Genomic DNA, 19,627 nt, shown 5'->3' with positions numbered 1-19,627 from the left:
CTGCAGGGCAGCTTGAACTTGTTTATATGTTAGTCGAGGTTCTTTATCCACCATCCGCACAATCTTGCGTTGAAATCTCTCATCAATTTTTCTTTTCCGTCCACATCTAGGGAGGTTAGCCACAGTGCCATGGGCTTTACACTTCTTGATGATACTGCGCAGGGTAGACACAGGAACATTCAGGTCTTTGGAGATGGACTTGTAGCCTTGAGATTGCTCATGCTTCCTCACAATTTTGCTTCTCAAGTCCTCAGACAGTTCTTTGGTCTTCTTTCTTTTTTCCATGCTCAATGTGGTACACACAAGGACACAGGACAGAGGTTGAGTCAACTTTACTCCATTTCAACTGGCTGCAAGTGTGATTTAGTTATTGCCACCACCTGTTAGGTGCCTCAGGTAAGTAGCAGGTGCTGTTAATTACACAAATTAGAGAAGCATCACATGATTTTTCAAACAGTGCCAATACTTTTGTCCACCCCCTTTTTTATGTTTGCTGTGGAATTATATCCAATTTGGCTTTTTGACAATTATTTTTGTGGTTTTCCATTGAAGACAAATTAAATGAAGATAATAATACCAAAGAGTTTGTGCTTGCAATCATTTTCTGGAAGAAAATGAGTATTATCTGACAGAATTGCAGGGGTGCAATACTTTTGGCCAACACTGTATGTTCTTTTTAGCATTAATGGTGCCTTCACTGATGAATAAGTCACCCATGCCATGAACACTAAAACACCCTCATACTATTACAGATGCTGGCGTTTGAACTTTGTGCAGATAATAATCCGGACAGTCTTTTGTCCCTTTGACCTGGAGGACACGACATATCCGTTACAGAATGATGTTAGTTTTTAATGCAGTGCTGCATGAGGGATCAAAGGTCACGGGGATTCAATGTTGGTTTTCGGCATTGCCACTTACTTGCAGCGATTTTTTCAGATTCTCTAAATCTTTTGCTGATATTATGGACTGTAGATAATGAAATCCCTAAATTCCTTGCAATTGGACGTTAAGAAGCGCTCTTCTTAAACCTTTGGATTATTTGCTCATACAGTTGTTCACAAAGTAGCGAAGCCTGTCCCATTCTTGCTTGTAAATGACTGACCCTTTTGTGGATACTCCCTTTATACCCAGTCATGGCACTCGCCTGTTTCCAATTAACCTGTTCACCTCTGGAATGCTCCAAACAGCTGTTTTTTTTAGCATTCCTCTACTTTCCCAGACTTTTGTTGCTCCTGTCCCAGCTTTTTTGGAACTTGTTGCAGGCATCAAATTCAAAATGAGTGAATATTTGCAACAAAACAATAACATTTATCAGTTTGTGCATAAAATATCTTGTCTTTGTAGTGTATTCAATTGAATATGGGTTGTAAAGGATTTGCAAATCATCATATTCTGATTTTATTTATGTATTACAAGTACACAATGTCCCAACTTCATTGGAATTGGGGTTGTACCAACAATATAACCAATAAAAACGTGTAAGCCACAAATTACTTCATAACAATGTGTCATCCACAGATGCTCCCATAGCGGGATATGACTGCCCCTGATTATGGGATTAGGTGTCACTATTATGTAATGGAAGATTCAGAGTAACATGCTTTGCACACCAGGAGGATCAGTCACACCCTTGGTGCACCATTTAGCTAACTTGCATAATAAATAAAAGCTTTATTTCTGTAAACTGACATATTTCTAAAGCACAGGGAAGGTATATAAAAACTTATTATGGCTCTACATACACTCATAGCTGGTGTTATATTACCTTTAATAAAGTGCATTTAATACAGTCGGTACATTTCTCCAACTGACTCCAGTGAGTTGCATGGAGTCTTACAGACTGCAGTTGTCACCACATACCTAACTTTTTTTTAAATTGATGCCCTACACATGAATGGAAGCTGAGCTACAGTAGTCTGGCACTGTAATCTGCTTCAGGGTCCATATACTGTATATTTCTAGCACTGGAGGCTGTTGAAAATTGCTGATTGATGGTTTTCTGGACTTTGTCAGATCAGTGGGGGTCCGACACCATCACTTTAATAAGCAGCACTACAAAATGTTTCAGTGTAGGCCTAGCCTAGATCTGAAGGCAGCTAGCTCAGGATCCACCATTGGGACCACTCACCTGGCACTTTGTATAGCAATTGAAAGTTTATTTTCTCAGTAGTTACATCTCACTCCAAGACCATAAAGACACATTTGCAAATGTGTTAAGGGGGCTGTATCATTTGGAAATCGTGTTTTTACATAGTGATATGCCTGAATAGCCTTTAAAAAGGCTTTTCAGGTGCTGCTAGTAGATTTTGAAAAGACCTTCCTGTCTTTTTTTTACATATCGGTAAAACCGATATGTAAATTAACTTCTCTGTGCACCCTAACCGTTCCCCAAGCCATCATGACCCCCCCGCGTCATATCTTTATAACGCCTCCTCCCTTGCTTGTGCTCCAAGATGCCCTCCTCCTCCGTTGTTGTAACCGCCTCCATTCTTGTAGCCTCGATCCCTACGCTTTGAAATCTTGGGCATGCGCAGTAACATGGAGGCAGTTACAACAACGGAGGAGGAGCGCATCTTGGAGCACAAGCAGAGGAGGGGATGTTACCAAGGTATGACGTATATTTACCGATATGTAAAAAAAGGGGGGGGGGATTCTTTTCAAAATCTACTAGCAGCACCTGAATAGCTGCCCCTTTAAACTATTTACAGTGCTGCGCAGGGGTCCTAATAGTGAGAAAGGAACTGCCAGACGGCCTTAGGACTCTCACAGATGTTTAGTTATATAGCAAATCACTTTATCCTTCTGTTTCAGCATCCATTGCAGCATTCGAGATAGTGCGGATAGTGACATTTGCATCTTCTCCAATCCAGAAAACTGGGAAGACCTTTTCGGAGAAGTGGCAGGAGAAAGAATGCAGGTGCCGCAAACTTCCATCCTGGATGCCATAGAAAGCCAGGGTGCCAGCTGTCATATCAATATGAATGCCAATCTCTGTGAACATTGGTGACGGAAGCTTGGTTTCTATGTTGTTATGCCAAGCAGAGTGGTGCATGGTCCGCATCTGCAGGCTCCAGGAAGAACTGTTCTGTCCAATAGTACTGTTCAGATCCAAGGAGCCATACGCGACTCCTAATTCCACAAAGTAGGTGGATACATCAACCTCCCAGTAATGACTTCCCTCAGAAAAACCTTCAGTACACATGACCTGCCAGGACTGAAATCTCCTTGAGGAGTTAGGCATGTCTTTCTTCCGTAAAAACTTTTTATGTGTGGCTTTACAGTTCCTTTGTGATATCTCTATATACTTGCTGGCAGTCTCAGGGTTGAAAGTCAGGTTACGGTAATCTATAGGACAAAACAAATATGGGTCAGAACAAAACGTTCATTTATGGATTGAAGTAGCTGTAAGGGTCAGTGCACACAGCTTTTTGCCGCTGATTTTGAGGTTGAATCCGCTGATTCAGCGTCAAAATCAGCAGCAAAAAACTGTGTGCACTGCCCCGAATACCCAGCAGAAAGAGATTGGTTCCACACGGGATATACTTGCAGTGGAATAGTCACTGCTACATACCAACAACTTATTATACATTGAATTTCAACTAATCTCATCCATATGTTGACTCCTGTGACCTTTCATGGGGAGGTTTGCTTTTCATCACAATTTTGCCTAAGAACATTGCCATAAAGAATGGTATCTAAACATCCTCCAAGAGCGACCTCTCCCAATGATCCAGGAGCAATTTGTTGATGAACACTGATTTTTCCTGCATGATGGGGCCCCATGTCACAAGGCAAAAGTGATAACTGGCTCGATGACAAAACTATTACATTTTCAGTCCATGGCCATAAAACTTCCCAGATGTCAATCCCTTTGAGAACCTGAGATCAATCCTCAAAGAGGGTGGACGAACAAAAACACAGAAATTGTGATTGACTCCAGGCACTGGTTTGGTAAGAATTGGTTGCCATCAGTCAGGATTTGGCCTAGAATCTGATATCCAGCATGTCAGGGCGAACTGAAGAAGTCTTGAGAAATAAGGATCAACAATATGAAAATTGACAATTGTATAAACTTGATGTATTTATCAATAATAGTTACAAATCTGAGTATGAGGTGAGTATGTCTTTGTTATTTTTAATCACTTCCCTGGACCTATACTTATTATACTATTATAATAATAGCACCGAAGCAGATGGTCGAAGCTCACGAATATTCGTAGAATTTTGTGGGATTCACCTGAAGTGTCCCTATCGGGCTTTTGGGAGCATTTTATACTGTGTGTCGCCACTGTGGACCAGATTATACTACATGGGAGTTACTGTGGTGTATATTATACTGTGTCAGGGCCACCGTGAAGCATATTATACTGTGTGGGGGCCACTGTGGACCATGTTATACTATGTGGGGGCCACTGTGGTGTTAATTATACTGTTTGTGGGACACTGTGGTGTATATTATACTGTGTAGGGGCCTTCACTATTCACATCACACGCCATCTGTTTTATAGCAGCTGTGCTCTACTATAACAGGCTTTAAAGAGGACCTTTCACCTCCTGGGGCACATGCTGTGTAATAAACCGCTGGAAAGCCGACAGTGTGCTGGCAGTTTCTGACAGTCAGCCAGGAACGACCTTACTCACAGCAGCATCTATAGCGCTGTACTATGAGAGGGGGCATAGCTTACCGCCCAGTGATGATGCTGAGTGGTGAGGAACAGCTCCTCTCCCAGTACTCGTCTATAGTATGACAAGTACTGTCAGGGGGGAAGGTGTTCCTCACCACTCTCACAGTACAGCACAATAGACGCTACTGTGAGGAAGATGCGATCCTGACTGACTGTCAGAAACGCCCTTCTGACAGTGAAGAGCTACGGTACTGGCACCGATAACTCTTCACCGGGGGCACAGAACGGGAAAGTCAATAGTGCGCTGAATTCAGCGCAGTGATGGCTTTCTAGTGGTGTATAAAAACGCATGTGCCCCAGGTAGTGAAAGGTCCTCTTTAATAACATTGCAAGGTGATTATAAAACAGATACTGTGCAATATAAATAGTAAAGGAGTCACAGTGCTTACAAAAGCACCACAGTACCTTCAAACAGTTCATCAGCAGAGGTCCCCACTGATCTCTTATATCTCTTAGGCCTGGTTCACATCTGCACTTTTCTCTCCGCATGATTTGTGTAGACACAGAGCGGAAACCACACGGACCCCATTATAGTCTATGGGGTCTGTGTGGTTTCTTAGCTAACCGCTTTTTAATGTGTTCGGTATTCCGTTCGGGGGGTCCACAAGCAGACTCCCCGAATGGAACACTGAATGCAGATGTGAAACAGGCCTTAGACTGTTAGGACCCTGCTAACTCATAATGATATTGGCAAAGCCAGTAAAAGGGAGGTGAAGGGGAAGAAAGAAATGGGTGGTGGGGAAAACAAGAAAGAAGGAAGGAGAGAAGAGAGAAAAAAAGAGGAGAAAGCAAAAAAAAAAAATTCAACTCACCAGGTCTGTATAGGTCTGAGTAACCTGGAAGAGAATCCACGGTGTCCAGACGTCCATGAAAGACTTGCACGCATCCCAGGGAGATGAGTTGAGATCCTCCATGCCCTGGATGTTCTCCCTGCTCCCAGTATTGTTCACATGCCGGGTGTTGAGCTGCTCACTCATCATGTTCTTGATAACTGCAGTTGTGGGTACTAAGACTGTACTCCTTTCTAATATCAGAGATACTGCTACAGCACCCGTAACCGCCATTATCAAGAATACGCTGTAGGGAGGGGGTACAGGACCCACAAGACTTTAGTTACGCCATTGCACCTGACTAAAATATCTAAGACATTGAAGCAGCACAATTTGTAAAACCAAAATTTGTGTCAATTTCAAAACATTTGGCCACGACTATAATCTGTCACAGTTATGGAGTTGCTCTCCTGCCTAGGTTGCATACCATCTAGGTAACAAAGCACATGATACACAATGGCTCAACATGGATGTTGATTAAAAAAAAAAAATACATTACCTTTAAGAAGTTGTGCTCTGAGGGTGCTGATTCTTGTAGGTGTTCTGTGTGAAGTTTTCCATGGACTTAAACTTGTTCTTGAGGTCCCTTCTATACAACATGCGTCATTTTCAGCAATACCAGAAGAAAATCTAGGGGTTTCTGTAGAAGACAAGGAGAATCATTATCTGTATCAGTTACCTGATATTACACTTTGCACATCTCTTCCAGTATACGGGCCCTCACACCAACCTTCAAGTTTATCTACTGGTTTTTCAGGATGTAACAGATTAGGAAGATCCGTCTGGAGTAACTTATTGACTTCAGGCAGGATCGTAGTCACTGCTTCCATCTGCAAGTTTCCATTGAGCTGAATGTTCGGGGATATTGGAGCAACCCCGATTGGGTCAAGTTGAGGAAGACCCTGAAACAGTTAAATGATGAGTCCCATGTATTGTCCTGGGCATACAAGAAAAATATCACAAGACATTTTATTTACTGACAATAGCAAGTGTGCAAATGTACTGTTCATATGCTGCTTCACATAAGATGTAATAAAACCGTTTTGCAAGATATGTTTCGAGAAAATTTTTGGTGGTATTTTTTAAGTCCATGGAAAACTTCACACAGAACACCTACAAGAATCAGCACCCTCAGAGCACAACTTCTTAAAGGTAATGTATTTTTGACTGCTTATCATTAATCAGGAGTGTAAAATGCTAAAGAAGTCACATGAGAAAATATAAAATATGTCATAGTTCACATTAATGAGATGTAGGATATATTCATGCTACATTGTTGACACTTGGAATTAGATTCACTAGACCCATAAACCAACAGTATTGTTAAAGGGGTAAGCCAGTTTTTACTACTGATGACGTATCCTTAGGCTAGGCCACCTGTATTCGATTTGCCAGGATCTGACACCCAGGACCCACGCAGTTCAGCTATACTGAGATACCAGCTATACTGCAGTACCTACACCTGCCGATACAGTTTGTACAGCAAGTCAGCAGACAAATCAGTGGCAGATTCCCACTGTTTTCAACGGGAGCTAGAGACCATAGTAGGATGCCGCAAACATAAGCCTCCTGCTTGATCTTACTGCGGATGCATCTGGGTCTTATCAGGATCGGAAAGTGTATGACCGCCCATTACAGTTAGACAGTTTTCATAAATCTGCCCCAGTGTTAAATATATTTCTATAAACTGTAAAATATATAACACTTTAAGCAAATGTCACTTTACCTCAAGAAACGCAACCCCATCCTTCATCAGCAGCATTTTTGCTTTAGTTTGATGCCTCTCTAGCTCCTCTAGATGGCGCTGTAGATGCATTACATGCTCTTCTGATTTTGTCAGTGCTGCAGTCTTGTTAAAGTTCACAGACTCCACGACAAGGGTCTGGCATTCATCCAGCGTCTTCCTCACTTGCTCAAATTTAGCGATTATTCCAGCCACCATCTTTTCATGGGAATCCTAGGAAGTTATCAAACAGAACTTCTCGTAAGAGCAGGATAAAATATTAATAGGATAGAATAGCATAAAGGCAGTCTTCTGCCACCAAAATCTCTTCTACGGCACTTATATGCCGTTGTAGAAGCGGTTAATAAATAGTATACATACCTTTTTTATAAGGTCTAATTGCATTTTTGCTGCTGAGAAAGTCCAATTTTAATTAGTATGTTTGGCATACCTGCGTGTGTCCGCACCTCCCAGAATACCTGTATTACCAGGAGTTATCACAAATGGGGAATTGTAGTTATTGCAATGGGCAGCCTTGGGTGGTGATAAGTGCTCTGACAGATACAACCAGGTCGAATGCACCGAACAGCTCATCTGCATACATGGGAAAAACCCCATTTAATTCAAGTAAACCTTGCCTACTAATTGGGGGGCTGGGTTGATAAGCTGGGTACTGGTGACAGATTCCTTATGCTCACTATGCCACCTTACAACCCCTCAGCATAATATATGTGGATTAGAAGAGAATATGGGGGTGTAGACTTCCTTTATGGACTATGACAGATTTCAAGGTATGCTGCCATTCATTCTGAAAGGTTGCTTAGTCTAATGGAGGAAATCATGGCTCTCACTTCTCTCTCTAACACCAGCCACACGCAAACAATACCTTAAGATTTTCTATGTTACACTTCCATCTTTTCATCTCTTCTTCCGTATGATTCAGTTGGCGGTCATTGGATAGCAGGTCATTTGAGAGTTTTTTCTATTTTTTGCAAAGAATAGGAAGTAAAAAATTAATGATATACTGGTGGAGGTAAGTCAACATCGTAGCACTCGCATCTATGGAAAATAATGGTTTGTCAAGGCAACAGAGTGTATCCAATATAGTTTGCTAAAATGAACTGGTCTTACAGCTTAAAGGGAGCCTATCATTAGAAAAACACCTTTTTAACTAATGGCACTTTGGAATAGTCTTTAGAAAGGCTCTTTTACTCCTATCTTTCATTCTGAGCTTCTCCCCACCGTTTGTGATCAAATCTGTTTGTTCTGTTATGCAAATTACGATCAAGGAGCATTTTCCCTGTGGTCTGAGCACCTCAGCGTCATAACCTTCCGATGCCCCTTAGCTGATTGTGTTCACTCCCCTCTTCCTCTTCTCTGGATATTCTGCCTTTCGCAGCACTCGGCATGCTCAGTACACTCGTGTATTAGACCGCAGAGCCGATTGTGCATGCACGAGATTTGATATCTGTACAGTCCCCGATCTGATGCCTGTGAAAGCAGAAGATCCGTAGAAGAGGAAGAGGGGAATGAACACCATTAGTTAGGCGCAGCGTAAGATTATGACGCGGGGGTGTTCAGAGCACGGGGGGAATGCCCTCACTGCTCCGTGATCCTAATTTGCATAACAGAAGAAATGGATTTTATCAGAAACGGCGGGGAGAAGCTTTGAATGAAAGGGCAGATGGGATCAGGCTGACCATCTAATGTGTATGGGGGTTTCCTGACTCTACCAGAAGATATCAAGGAAGAAAAGGACTGAGAAGTTGGAGTCAAATGCCCAAAGGTAACGTTCACATCTGCACCAGCGCAGGACTAGAACAATGAACACACTGATCGCCAAAATAGCAGATGCAAGTGGAGACTGACAGATCCATGGACTTTAATGTTGTTTTAACTGAAAGCACCAGACAACATAATTATGTATACAGGACTTTTGTGTCTGGCAATTTAAAATAACAATGCAACGAAGTGCAGATGCAGATGTGAACATAGCCTAACCCAGGACGACTCAGTATTTGCAGATCACCCATTCCCCAATGAGCAGTTTTACAAGGGGTTGCCTGGGGAGCAGTAATTCACTTACCTGGTCCCAGGGATCGATGATGATGGACCCGACTCAATATCATGTCCCCAGGTCATGTGATCTGAAGCAGGGTTTGGCCTCCTCCTCCCCCAATTTTACACGTAATAAATTACCTTTGCTATGGGGTACAACTGTACCACAGTCACCCAGTCCCCATAGCACGGGCAGTGGCGTAACTTGGAATGGCTGGGCCCCAAGGCGACCATTTGACATGGCCCCCCCCGACTGACCCCTTTCTCCCACAAACCACATTTCTGCACGTATTATTATATCCCATAGTGGCCCCGGCACACACTATTATGCCCCTTGCACATACTATTCTGCCCCAACGTAGCCCCTGCACACACTATTATGCCCCATAGTGGCCCCTGCACACAGTATTATGCCCAATAGTGGAACCTGTACACAGTAGTATGTACCATAGTGGCCCCTGCACGCATTATTATGAGTGGCCCCTCCACACAGTATTATGCCCCATAGTGGCCCCTGCGTACACTATTATCCCCCATAGTGGCCCATTCACACAGTATTATGCCCCACTGTGGACCAGCTATGAACAATTATTATACTCTGGGGTCTTTTCAGACCCAGATTATAATGATCAGAGACCCAGGGGAGGATAGAAACATAAAAACAATGTTACTTAACTCTCCTGGGCTCCGGCACACTCCCCGTAGATTTCAGCCATCTTCAATGTTGATACGGATGTTACGTGAGCCAAGCCTGTGTTGCGAGGTATAATGATGCAGGCCTGGCCCATGTGATGTCTGGGACTTCACCAAACAGGCCAAAAGCCTGCCAGAGTGCAGTAGAGGTAAATAAAAGTTTTTGATGTTTCTTCATAACCCCTGGCCCTCTGATCTTAATACTCTAGGGTCTGCAAAGACCCCAGAGTATAACGATACAGTGTTTGTGGGGTTTACAGGCTCGCAGCCTAACTTACCGATCCCGGCTCCTGATCACAGCTGCCTGTGCAGAAGGGAAAATGCAGTCAGCTGTGAGCAGGAGCCAGCATTGGTAAGTAAATTGGGTCTGTTACCTCCTGGGGTTACTCCAGCAGGTAACGGCGCATTAAAAAAAAAAAAAAAATGTCCCGGGACCTGTGTGCAGCTGCTACCTGAGGTTACACCACTTGAGCACAAGTAATGACTTCCCCGTGAGATTGGGCGATGCTGCTTTGGGTCACATGATTTGGGCGTTGTGACGTTGCAGTTACTGCGGGTCCACAATAAGTGATCCCTGGGACCAGGTAAGTAAATAACTACTCACCAGACAAGGTAGCACAGCTAGAAGCTTGCCTGATATGCCTGGGAAAGATCCATGGTGGGTGGAGTCTCCACTTCAAGCAGGAGCCATGGCCTAGGACCTACCCCGCCCCCGCGGATCTCACCTTCCTCCGCTGACACAGCTCCGCGATCTCCAGCACGTCATGTTGCTTACAGCCTGCCAGCAGACACTTACAGCAGATACAGCGACTGTCATCGCTGCAGTACAGGATAAGTTCCTGGTGATGGCGCTGACACAGTGTGGGGACAGCATTGTGGGCAGGGGTGACTGTCTGCACTGCCGGCACTAGGACTGTGCTCTTCTCCAGCGCCCGCACTTCTTCCGCCAGGTTACTGAGGCTGACATTCTTCTGGGGCTCCGGCCGCTGCTTGTATGTCACTCTGCACTCGGGGCAGGTGAATGTGGCCGACTCCCGATCCCAGTGCTCGTGAATGCACTTCTGACAGAAGTTATGGCCGCACTCCAGGGTCAGGGGGTTGGTGAACAGCTCCAGGCAGATCGAGCAGTTCAGGTTGTTGCACAGCTTGTGTAGGGGGTTGTCGGCCTCCATGTTGCTGCTGTAGCGGCCGATAGGTCACGTGAAGGGGCGGGGCTCCGGACTACAGCCGGCCTCATAACAGGAAGACGCGAGTGACTGTGTGCTGGAGAGGTCTGACATGGGACTGCTTGTTGTAGAGGTGTGACATGGGAATGTGCGCTGGAGAGAGCTAACATGGGACTGTGTGCTGTAGAGATCTAACATGGGACTGTGTGCTGTAGAGATCTAACATGGGACTGTGTGCTGTAGAGATCTAACATGGGACTGTGCGCTGGAGAGAGCTAACATGGGACTGTGTGCTGGAGAGGTCTGACATGGGACTGCTTGTTGTAGAGGTGTGACATGGGAATGTGCGCTGGAGAGAGCTAACATGGGACTGTGTGCTGTAGAGATCTAACATGGGACTGTGCGCTGGAGAGAGCTAACATGGGACTGTGTGCTGGAGAGGTCTGACATGGGACTGCTTGTTGTAGAGGTGTGACATGGGAATGTGTGCTGGAGACGTCTGACATGGGACTGTGTGCTGGAGAGATCTAACATGGGACTGCTTGTTGTAGAGGTCTGGCATGGGACTGTGTGGTGTAGAGGTGTGACATGGGAATGTGTGCTGGAGAGATCTAACATGGGACTGCTTGTTGTAGAGGTCTGGCATGGGACTGTGTGGTGTAGAGGTGTGACATGGGAATGTGTGCTGGAGAGATCTAACATGGGACTGCTTGTTGTAGAGGTCTGGCATGGGACTGTGGGGTCTAGAGATCTAACATGGGATCTCTTGTTGTAGAGGTGTGACATGCCTAACATAGGACTGCTGGTTGTGAAGGTGTCATGTCTGACATGAGACTGCATGTTGTAGAGGTGTCATGTCTGACATGGGACTGCGTGTTGTAGAGGTGTCATGTCTGACATGAGACTGCATGTTGTAGAGGTGTCATGTCTGATATGGGACTGCATGTTGTAGAGGTGTCATGTCTGACATGGGGCTTCGTAATGTAGAGATCTAATATGGGACTGCGTGTTGTAGAGGTGTATCATGTCTGACATGGGGCTGCATGTTGTAGAGGTGTCATGTCTGACATGGGACTGTATGTTGTAGAGAGGTGACACATTTGATGTAACCTGGGATTGTGTGCTTTGTAGAGGTGTGTTATACGTATGAAGTGGGACTGCGTGTTGTAGAGGTGTGATATGTCCGACATGGGATTATGTGTTGCAGAGGTGTGATATGTCTGATATGTGATGGTCTTGGAACGTGCCAGTTTTTTTTGATGGCGATGAAAAATGGTCTGTCAAACAAATGGTCATGCGAAGAGACCTGAAGACATTCATCGTTTTAAAACCTGTCCTGTAAATAAAGTCTTAGGGTTTATTCACATGTATGGTCGTGTACTTGGCTGTTTGTCCCAGTCGATGTACATCTGAATGTAATCAGTTTTTAGTGGCTGATGTACCCTCAGATGTACAGCTCAACCAATGAACTAACTAATCTTAATCTCTGGCGCCATGATTGTTATGGATGTGGTATCCAGTGTTTATACATGGAATTCATCGAAAAGAAAGGAGTGTTGTGTTAAGAAATATTGGAACCTGCGGCACTCTGTCCCTTTCCTTGTTTTCACCACTGTGCTGTACATGTAGCAGAGTTTGTGCTGAGTAGCTTTGTCCCATTCACATTAATAGTAACCTATTCCCACCACACTCATTTGTCATTCTTAAGGGCCCGTACACACGATGTAACGTGGCGTTGATTCTGACAAGTAAACTGTCAGAATCAGTGCTTCAAAACAGAATTCCATTGACTTCATTGGGTTCCATTTAACGCGCATAACACACTGAAATCAATGGGTTAAAAAGCCTCCCATTGGTTTCAATGTGTAGCGTTCGTAAGCTGGAACTCATTGAACTCAATGGGATTCTGTTTTGAAGCGCTGATTCTGACACAAGTTTACGTGTCAGAATCAACGCCACGTTACATCGTGTGCACGGGCCCTTACATTTTTTTTTTTTAAATTCCCTTGCAGATGCTGCAGCTTTTTAATTTTTCCCATTCTCAGAGCCATATGAGGTCTTATTTTGTGCGGGACAAATTGTACTTTGTGCTTGCAGGACTCTTGCACTACACTACCAACCAGAATTGGTAACCACTGAGCCACCATTATTTGCAAAGGTTTACTGATAAAACCTGCAATACTAGTTGACATGCATTGGGTTAGGGGATGTTCACACTACCATTGGATTCCGTCAACAGTGTCTGTGGCTATTGTCCGTACAAGATTTTAGCAACGGACACTAGCTGGTCCGTCTGAAATTTCCATTCATTTTAATGGGATTTTATCTTGTGTCCGATTACACCTATGTCTGTTTTTTCAAGCAGACAAAAAATCTTACATGAAGAACTTTCCTGTCCATTTGAAAAAACGGAAATCAAGTGTGCGTTATTTTTTTTAACATTGAAGTCTATGGGCAACGGACAGTAACTGATAGCTATTGTGATTTCAGCCTAAACCAACAAGAACATTTTAGCATTCATTGGAAGATCTATACAGACAATTGTAATCTCACATCAAATGTGAACAGCCGCACAAATTACAATCGAAATCTGAAAGAAATATGGCTTGCCTTATGTTGAGTTGCTGTATGCTTTGGCTAAGCTGAGCCACCTCACATCTCTTTGAAATGACAGATATTTCCATTGTCACTGGAACTATCTATCTGTTCTAACAATGGAGGTGCCTTCAACTAAGATAGATAGTTCAAGCCTGAAATAGAATGATCAAAGCCACATAGACTAGGAAATACATTAATTTGTGGAAGATCTTTATCTTCTCCTAAGACATGCTGCACTTTTTCTTTGTTTCCTAAGCTATCATTAATGGAGTTGTCCAAGAAATACAGATTTTTGCCAGGAGGGCTGGGAAGGGGAAAAAGAAAAAAAAAACATACTCACCTGTTCCTGGCTGCTGTCCAGTCCAATGCAAGTCCTCAACGGACGTGACCTCTGGGGATCGAGAATCAGGGTCCCTTTAACCATAGGGACTTAATTTTTTAGGCAGTTCTTACTATATATTTCAAACAGGGCACATTAGGGGATACATTATTCCTATAAGGGGGAAATCATTTATATAAGGGGGCTTAAAGAATATAAGGGATCACATTTTATGTATATATATATAGAGAGAGAGAGAGAGTCATTAGGGGGTTTTATTTCAGGGGGGGATCATTTATATAAGGGGGCTTAAAGAATATAAGGGGCGGCAAGAAATATATATATATATATATATACACACATGGTCTTTAGGGAGCATTATTACTGGAGGAGACATTGTGTTCTGGGATTCCGATCAACATTCCAGCACTCGGTTTTGATCCCAGTTTTTTACCGATATTTAAATGTAGCGGCCAAAGATGACTGAGCAGCCTATGCGATTTTGGGGTAGATTAACTGTATACATGGAACCTGGCGGACCTCATTGACTACAATAGGGTCTGTTGTTTTTAAACTGAAACCAGCAGAAAAAAAGTCCTCCATGTAAGACTTTTCCCTCCACCATTTTTCAGCAGACACTGCGATGGAGTCTCTGGCACACGTGTAACGTAGCGCTACAAGCAAAAAAGTCAACACCCGTCCAGATAATGCTTTATAAGGCTAAGGCCCCACGGGCAGCACTAAAGCGCTGCGGGAAGAACCGCTGTGTGAACGCATTGCGGTTCTTTCTGCAGCGCTTTTAAGAGAAAGTTCACAGAGTTTTCCTCTGCAGACTTTCTCTTAACATTATATCTACGGGAAAGCTGCCGGCGTTTCCGTAGATATAATTAACATGCTGCGATCTTTTCCGCTGGAAAAAAGTTCAGAATGGTGTGGAAATAGAAAAAAAAACAAAAAAACCTCTGTACTTCCGCCATTTTGGGTTTTGTTTTTACAGTATTCACTGTACGGCCAAAATGACATGTTGTGTTTATTGTGCGGGTCAGTCCCACCGTAGCGATACAAAATGTAATATATCTTTCTTACGTTTTAATACTGTTACAAAAATCCATGCTTAGATTTATTTGTATGGATCTATGTAAGGTTTCTTTTTTTTAGGACAAGTTGTACTTTTTATTGAAACTATTTTGGGGTGTGACGTTTTGATCACTTTTTATTCAAGTTTCTGGGGTGGCTAAATGGTGAAAAAATATTGTCAATTCACCTTTTTTTTGTTTCCTGCTACAATGTTCACCATATCGAAAAGTATACTCATTGACAAATAAAATCTAAGGCCCCATTGCCATGGAGTAACGCGTGGCTCATTCTGACACGTAAACACGTGTCAGAGTGAGCACTTCAAAACAGAATCCCATTGACTTCAATGGGTTCCGTTTAATACGTTATGCACTTTGAAGTCAATGTGGGTTAAAAAGCATTGATTTCAATGTGTAGCGCGCGTAAGACGGAACCCATTGAAGTCAATGGGATTCTGTTTTGAAGCGCTCACTCTGACACATGTTTACATGTCAGAATGAGCCACACGTTACTCCGTGGGAACGGGGCCTAACACAACCAGAAAGCATTGTCAGGCTGTGATACAATTATGTCTCCGGCAGGTGTGGTGTCATTAGATACTGGGCCACCACCAGTCACCTCACCAGAATGACCTGATAGGAAATCCCTATCAGCACTAGCTCCATTCTAGACACAATCCACTACTGCACTATCTAGAATAGCCTTGTACAGGTAGATCCCAACACCATTCACCTCAATAGTGAATTCTCTAAAATAGACTGGTAGCGCAGACCTACCACCGCAGCTCCATTCTAGACACAACCCACTGCTGCACTGTAGATCCCAACACCAGTCACCTCACTAGTGAATTCTCTAGAATAGACTGGCAGTGCAGACCTACCACCGCAGCTCCATGCTAGACACAACCCACTGCTGCACTATCTAGAATAGGCTTGTACATGTATTTCCCATCACCTCACTAGTGATTTCTCTAGAATAGACTGGCAGTGCAGACCTACCACCACAGCTCCATTCTAGACACAACCCACTACTGCACTATCTAGAATAGCCTTGTACACGTAGATCTCACCACCTCACTAGTGAATTCTCTAGAATAGACTGGTAGCGCAGACCTACCACCACAGCTCCATTCTAGACACAACCCACTACTGCACTATCTAGAGTAGACTTGTACAGGCAGATCTCACCACCTCACTAGTGAATTCTCTAGAATAGACTGGCAGTGCAGACCTACCACCACAGCTCCATTCTAGACACAACCCACTACTGCACTATCTAGAATAGACTTGTACAGGCAGATCTCACCACCTCACTAGTGAATTCTCTAGAATAGACTGGCAGTGCAGACCTACCACCACAGCTCCATTCTAGACACAACCCACTACTGCACTATCTAGAATAGACTTGTACAGGTAGATCTCACCACCTCACTAGTGAATTCTCTAGAATAGACTGGCAGTGCAGACCTACCACCACAGCTCCATTCTAGACACAACCCACTACTGCACTATCTAGAATAGACTTGTACAGGCAGATCTCACCACCTCACTAGTGAATTCTCTAGAATAGACTGGTAGCGCAGACCTACCACCACAGCTCCATTCTAGACACAACCCACTACTGCACTATCTAGAATAGCCTTGTACACGTAGATCTCACCACCTCACTAGTGATTTCTCTAGAATAGCCTGGCAGTGCAGACCTACCACCACAGCTCCATTCTAGACACAACCCACTGCTGAATTATCTAGAGTAGACTTGTACAGGTAGATCTCACCACCTCACTAGTGATTTCTCTAGAATAGACTGGCAGTGCAGACCTACCACCACAGCTCCATTCTAGACACAACCCACTGCTGAATTATCTAGAGTAGACTTGTACAGGTAGATCTCACCACCTCACTAGTGATTTCTCTAGAATAGACTGGCAGTGCAGACCTACCACCACAGCTCCATTCTAGACACAACCCACTACTGCACTATCTAGAATAGGCTTGTACAGGTAGATCTCACCACCAGTCACCTCACTAGTGATTTCTCTAGAATAGACTGGCAGTGCAGACCTACCACCACAGCTCCATTCTAGAGACAACCCACTGCTGAATTATCTAGAATAGGCTTGTACAGGTAGATCTCACCACCTCACTAGTGATTTCTCTAGAACAGACTAGCAGTGCAGACCTACCACCACAGCTCCATTCTAGACACAACCCACTACTGCACTATCTAGAATAGACTTGTACAGGTAGATCTCACCACCTCACTAGTGATTTCTCTAGAATAGACTGGCAGTGCAGACCTACCACCACAGCTCCATTCTAGACACAACCCACTACTGCACTATCTAGAATAGCCTTGTACACGTAGATCTCACCACCTCACTAGTGAATTCTCTAGAATAGACTGGCAGTGCAGACCTACCACCACAGCTCCATTCTAGACACAACCCACTACTGCACTATCTAGAATAGACTTGTACAGGTAGATCTCACCACCTCACTAGTGAATTCTCTAGAATAGACTGGCAGTGCAGACCTACCACCACAGCTCCATTCTAGACACAACCCACTACTGCACTATCTAGAATAGACTTGTACAGGCAGATCTCACCACCTCACTAGTGAATTCTCTAGAATAGACTGGTAGCGCAGACCTACCACCACAGCTCCATTCTAGACACAACCCACTACTGCACTATCTAGAATAGCCTTGTACACGTAGATCTCACCACCTCACTAGTGATTTCTCTAGAATAGCCTGGCAGTGCAGACCTACCACCACAGCTCCATTCTAGACACAACTCACTGCTGAATTATCTAGAGTAGACTTGTACAGGTAGATCTCACCACCTCACTAGTGATTTCTCTAGAATAGACTGGCAGTGCAGACCTACCACCACAGCTCCATTCTAGACACAACCCACTACTGCACTATCTAGAATAGGCTTGTACAGGTAGATCTCACCACCAGTCACCTCACTAGTGATTTCTCTAGAATAGACTGGCAGTGCAGACCTACCACCACAGCTCCATTCTAGAGACAACCCACTGCTGAATTATCTAGAATAGGCTTGTACAGGTAGATCTCACCGCCTCACTAGTGATTTCTCTAGAACAGACTAGCAGTGCAGACCTACCACCACAGCTCCATTCTAGACACAACCCACTACTGCACTATCTAGAATAGGCTTGTACAGGTAGCTCTCACCACCTCACTAGTGATTTCTCTAGAATAGACTGGCAGTGCAGACCTACCACCACAGCTCCATTCTAGAGACAACCCACTGCTGAATTATCTAGAATAGGCTTGTACAGGTAGCTCTCACCACCTCACTAGTGATTTCTCTAGAACAGACTAGCAGTGCAGACCTACCACCACAGCTCCATTCTAGACACAACCCACTACTGCACTATCTAGAATAGGCTTGTACAGGTAGCTCTCACCACCTCACTAGTGATTTCTCTAGAACAGACTAGCAGTGCAGACCTACCACCACAGCTCCATTCTAGACACAACCCACTACTGCACTATCTAGAATAGGCTTGTACAGGTAGATCTCACCACCAGTCACCTCACTAGTGATTGCTCTAGAATAGACTGGCAGTGCAGACCTACCACCACAGCTCCATTCTAGACACAACCCACTACTGCACTATCTAGAATAGACTTGTACAGGTAGATCTCACCACCTCACTAGTGAATTCTCTAGAATAGACTGGCAGTGCAGACCTACCACCACAGCTCCATTCTAGACACAACCCACTACTGCACTATCTAGAATAGACTTGTACAGGCAGATCTCACCACCTCACTAGTGAATTCTCTAGAATAGACTGGTAGCGCAGACCTACCACCACAGCTCCATTCTAGACACAACCCACTACTGCACTATCTAGAATAGCCTTGTACACGTAGATCTCACCACCTCACTAGTGATTTCTCTAGAATAGCCTGGCAGTGCAGACCTACCACCACAGCTCCATTCTAGACACAACTCACTGCTGAATTATCTAGAGTAGACTTGTACAGGTAGATCTCACCACCTCACTAGTGATTTCTCTAGAATAGACTGGCAGTGCAGACCTACCACCACAGCTCCATTCTAGACACAACCCACTACTGCACTATCTAGAATAGGCTTGTACAGGTAGATCTCACCACCAGTCACCTCACTAGTGATTTCTCTAGAATAGACTGGCAGTGCAGACCTACCACCACAGCTCCATTCTAGAGACAACCCACTGCTGAATTATCTAGAATAGGCTTGTACAGGTAGATCTCACCGCCTCACTAGTGATTTCTCTAGAACAGACTAGCAGTGCAGACCTACCACCACAGCTCCATTCTAGACACAACCCACTACTGCACTATCTAGAATAGGCTTGTACAGGTAGCTCTCACCACCTCACTAGTGATTTCTCTAGAATAGACTGGCAGTGCAGACCTACCACCACAGCTCCATTCTAGAGACAACC

General features: G+C 44.2%; 1 protein-coding gene across 1 annotated transcript; it reads right to left on the bottom strand.

Annotated features, from left to right (window-relative positions):
* Nucleotides 1-1,435: 1,435 nt before the first annotated feature.
* Nucleotides 1,436-11,187, bottom strand: LOC142209333 (E3 ubiquitin-protein ligase TRIM65-like). Its single transcript, XM_075278295.1, has 6 exons — nt 10,718-11,187; nt 8,128-8,223; nt 7,245-7,475; nt 6,249-6,420; nt 6,018-6,158; nt 1,436-3,348 (listed from the first exon to the last, which is right to left on the bottom strand). Exons 1-6 carry the CDS (start codon nt 11,162-11,164, stop codon nt 2,798-2,800), a joined length of 1,638 nt encoding a protein of 545 aa, XP_075134396.1. The 5' UTR covers nt 11,165-11,187; the 3' UTR covers nt 1,436-2,797.
* Between the last annotated feature and the right edge of the window lie 8,440 nt (nt 11,188-19,627).

This window comes from Leptodactylus fuscus, chromosome 6, assembly GCF_031893055.1.
Source record: "Leptodactylus fuscus isolate aLepFus1 chromosome 6, aLepFus1.hap2, whole genome shotgun sequence".
NCBI lineage: Eukaryota > Metazoa > Chordata > Amphibia > Anura > Leptodactylidae > Leptodactylus > Leptodactylus fuscus.
This window is presented reverse-complemented; position numbering and strand designations above follow the sequence as displayed.

Coding starts and splice junctions, on each gene's coding strand:
- LOC142209333 (XM_075278295.1), bottom strand. CDS start 11,164: ATGGAGGCCGACAACCCCCTACACAAGCTGTGCAACAACCTGAACTGC. Junction 6,159..6,248: donor ACCAGTAGATAAACTTGAAG/GTTGGTGTGAGG, acceptor TGTCTTCTACAG/AAACCCCTAGATTTTCTTCT. Junction 3,349..6,017: donor CAGAGCACAACTTCTTAAAG/GTAATGTATTTT, acceptor TTTGTCCTATAG/ATTACCGTAACCTGACTTTC.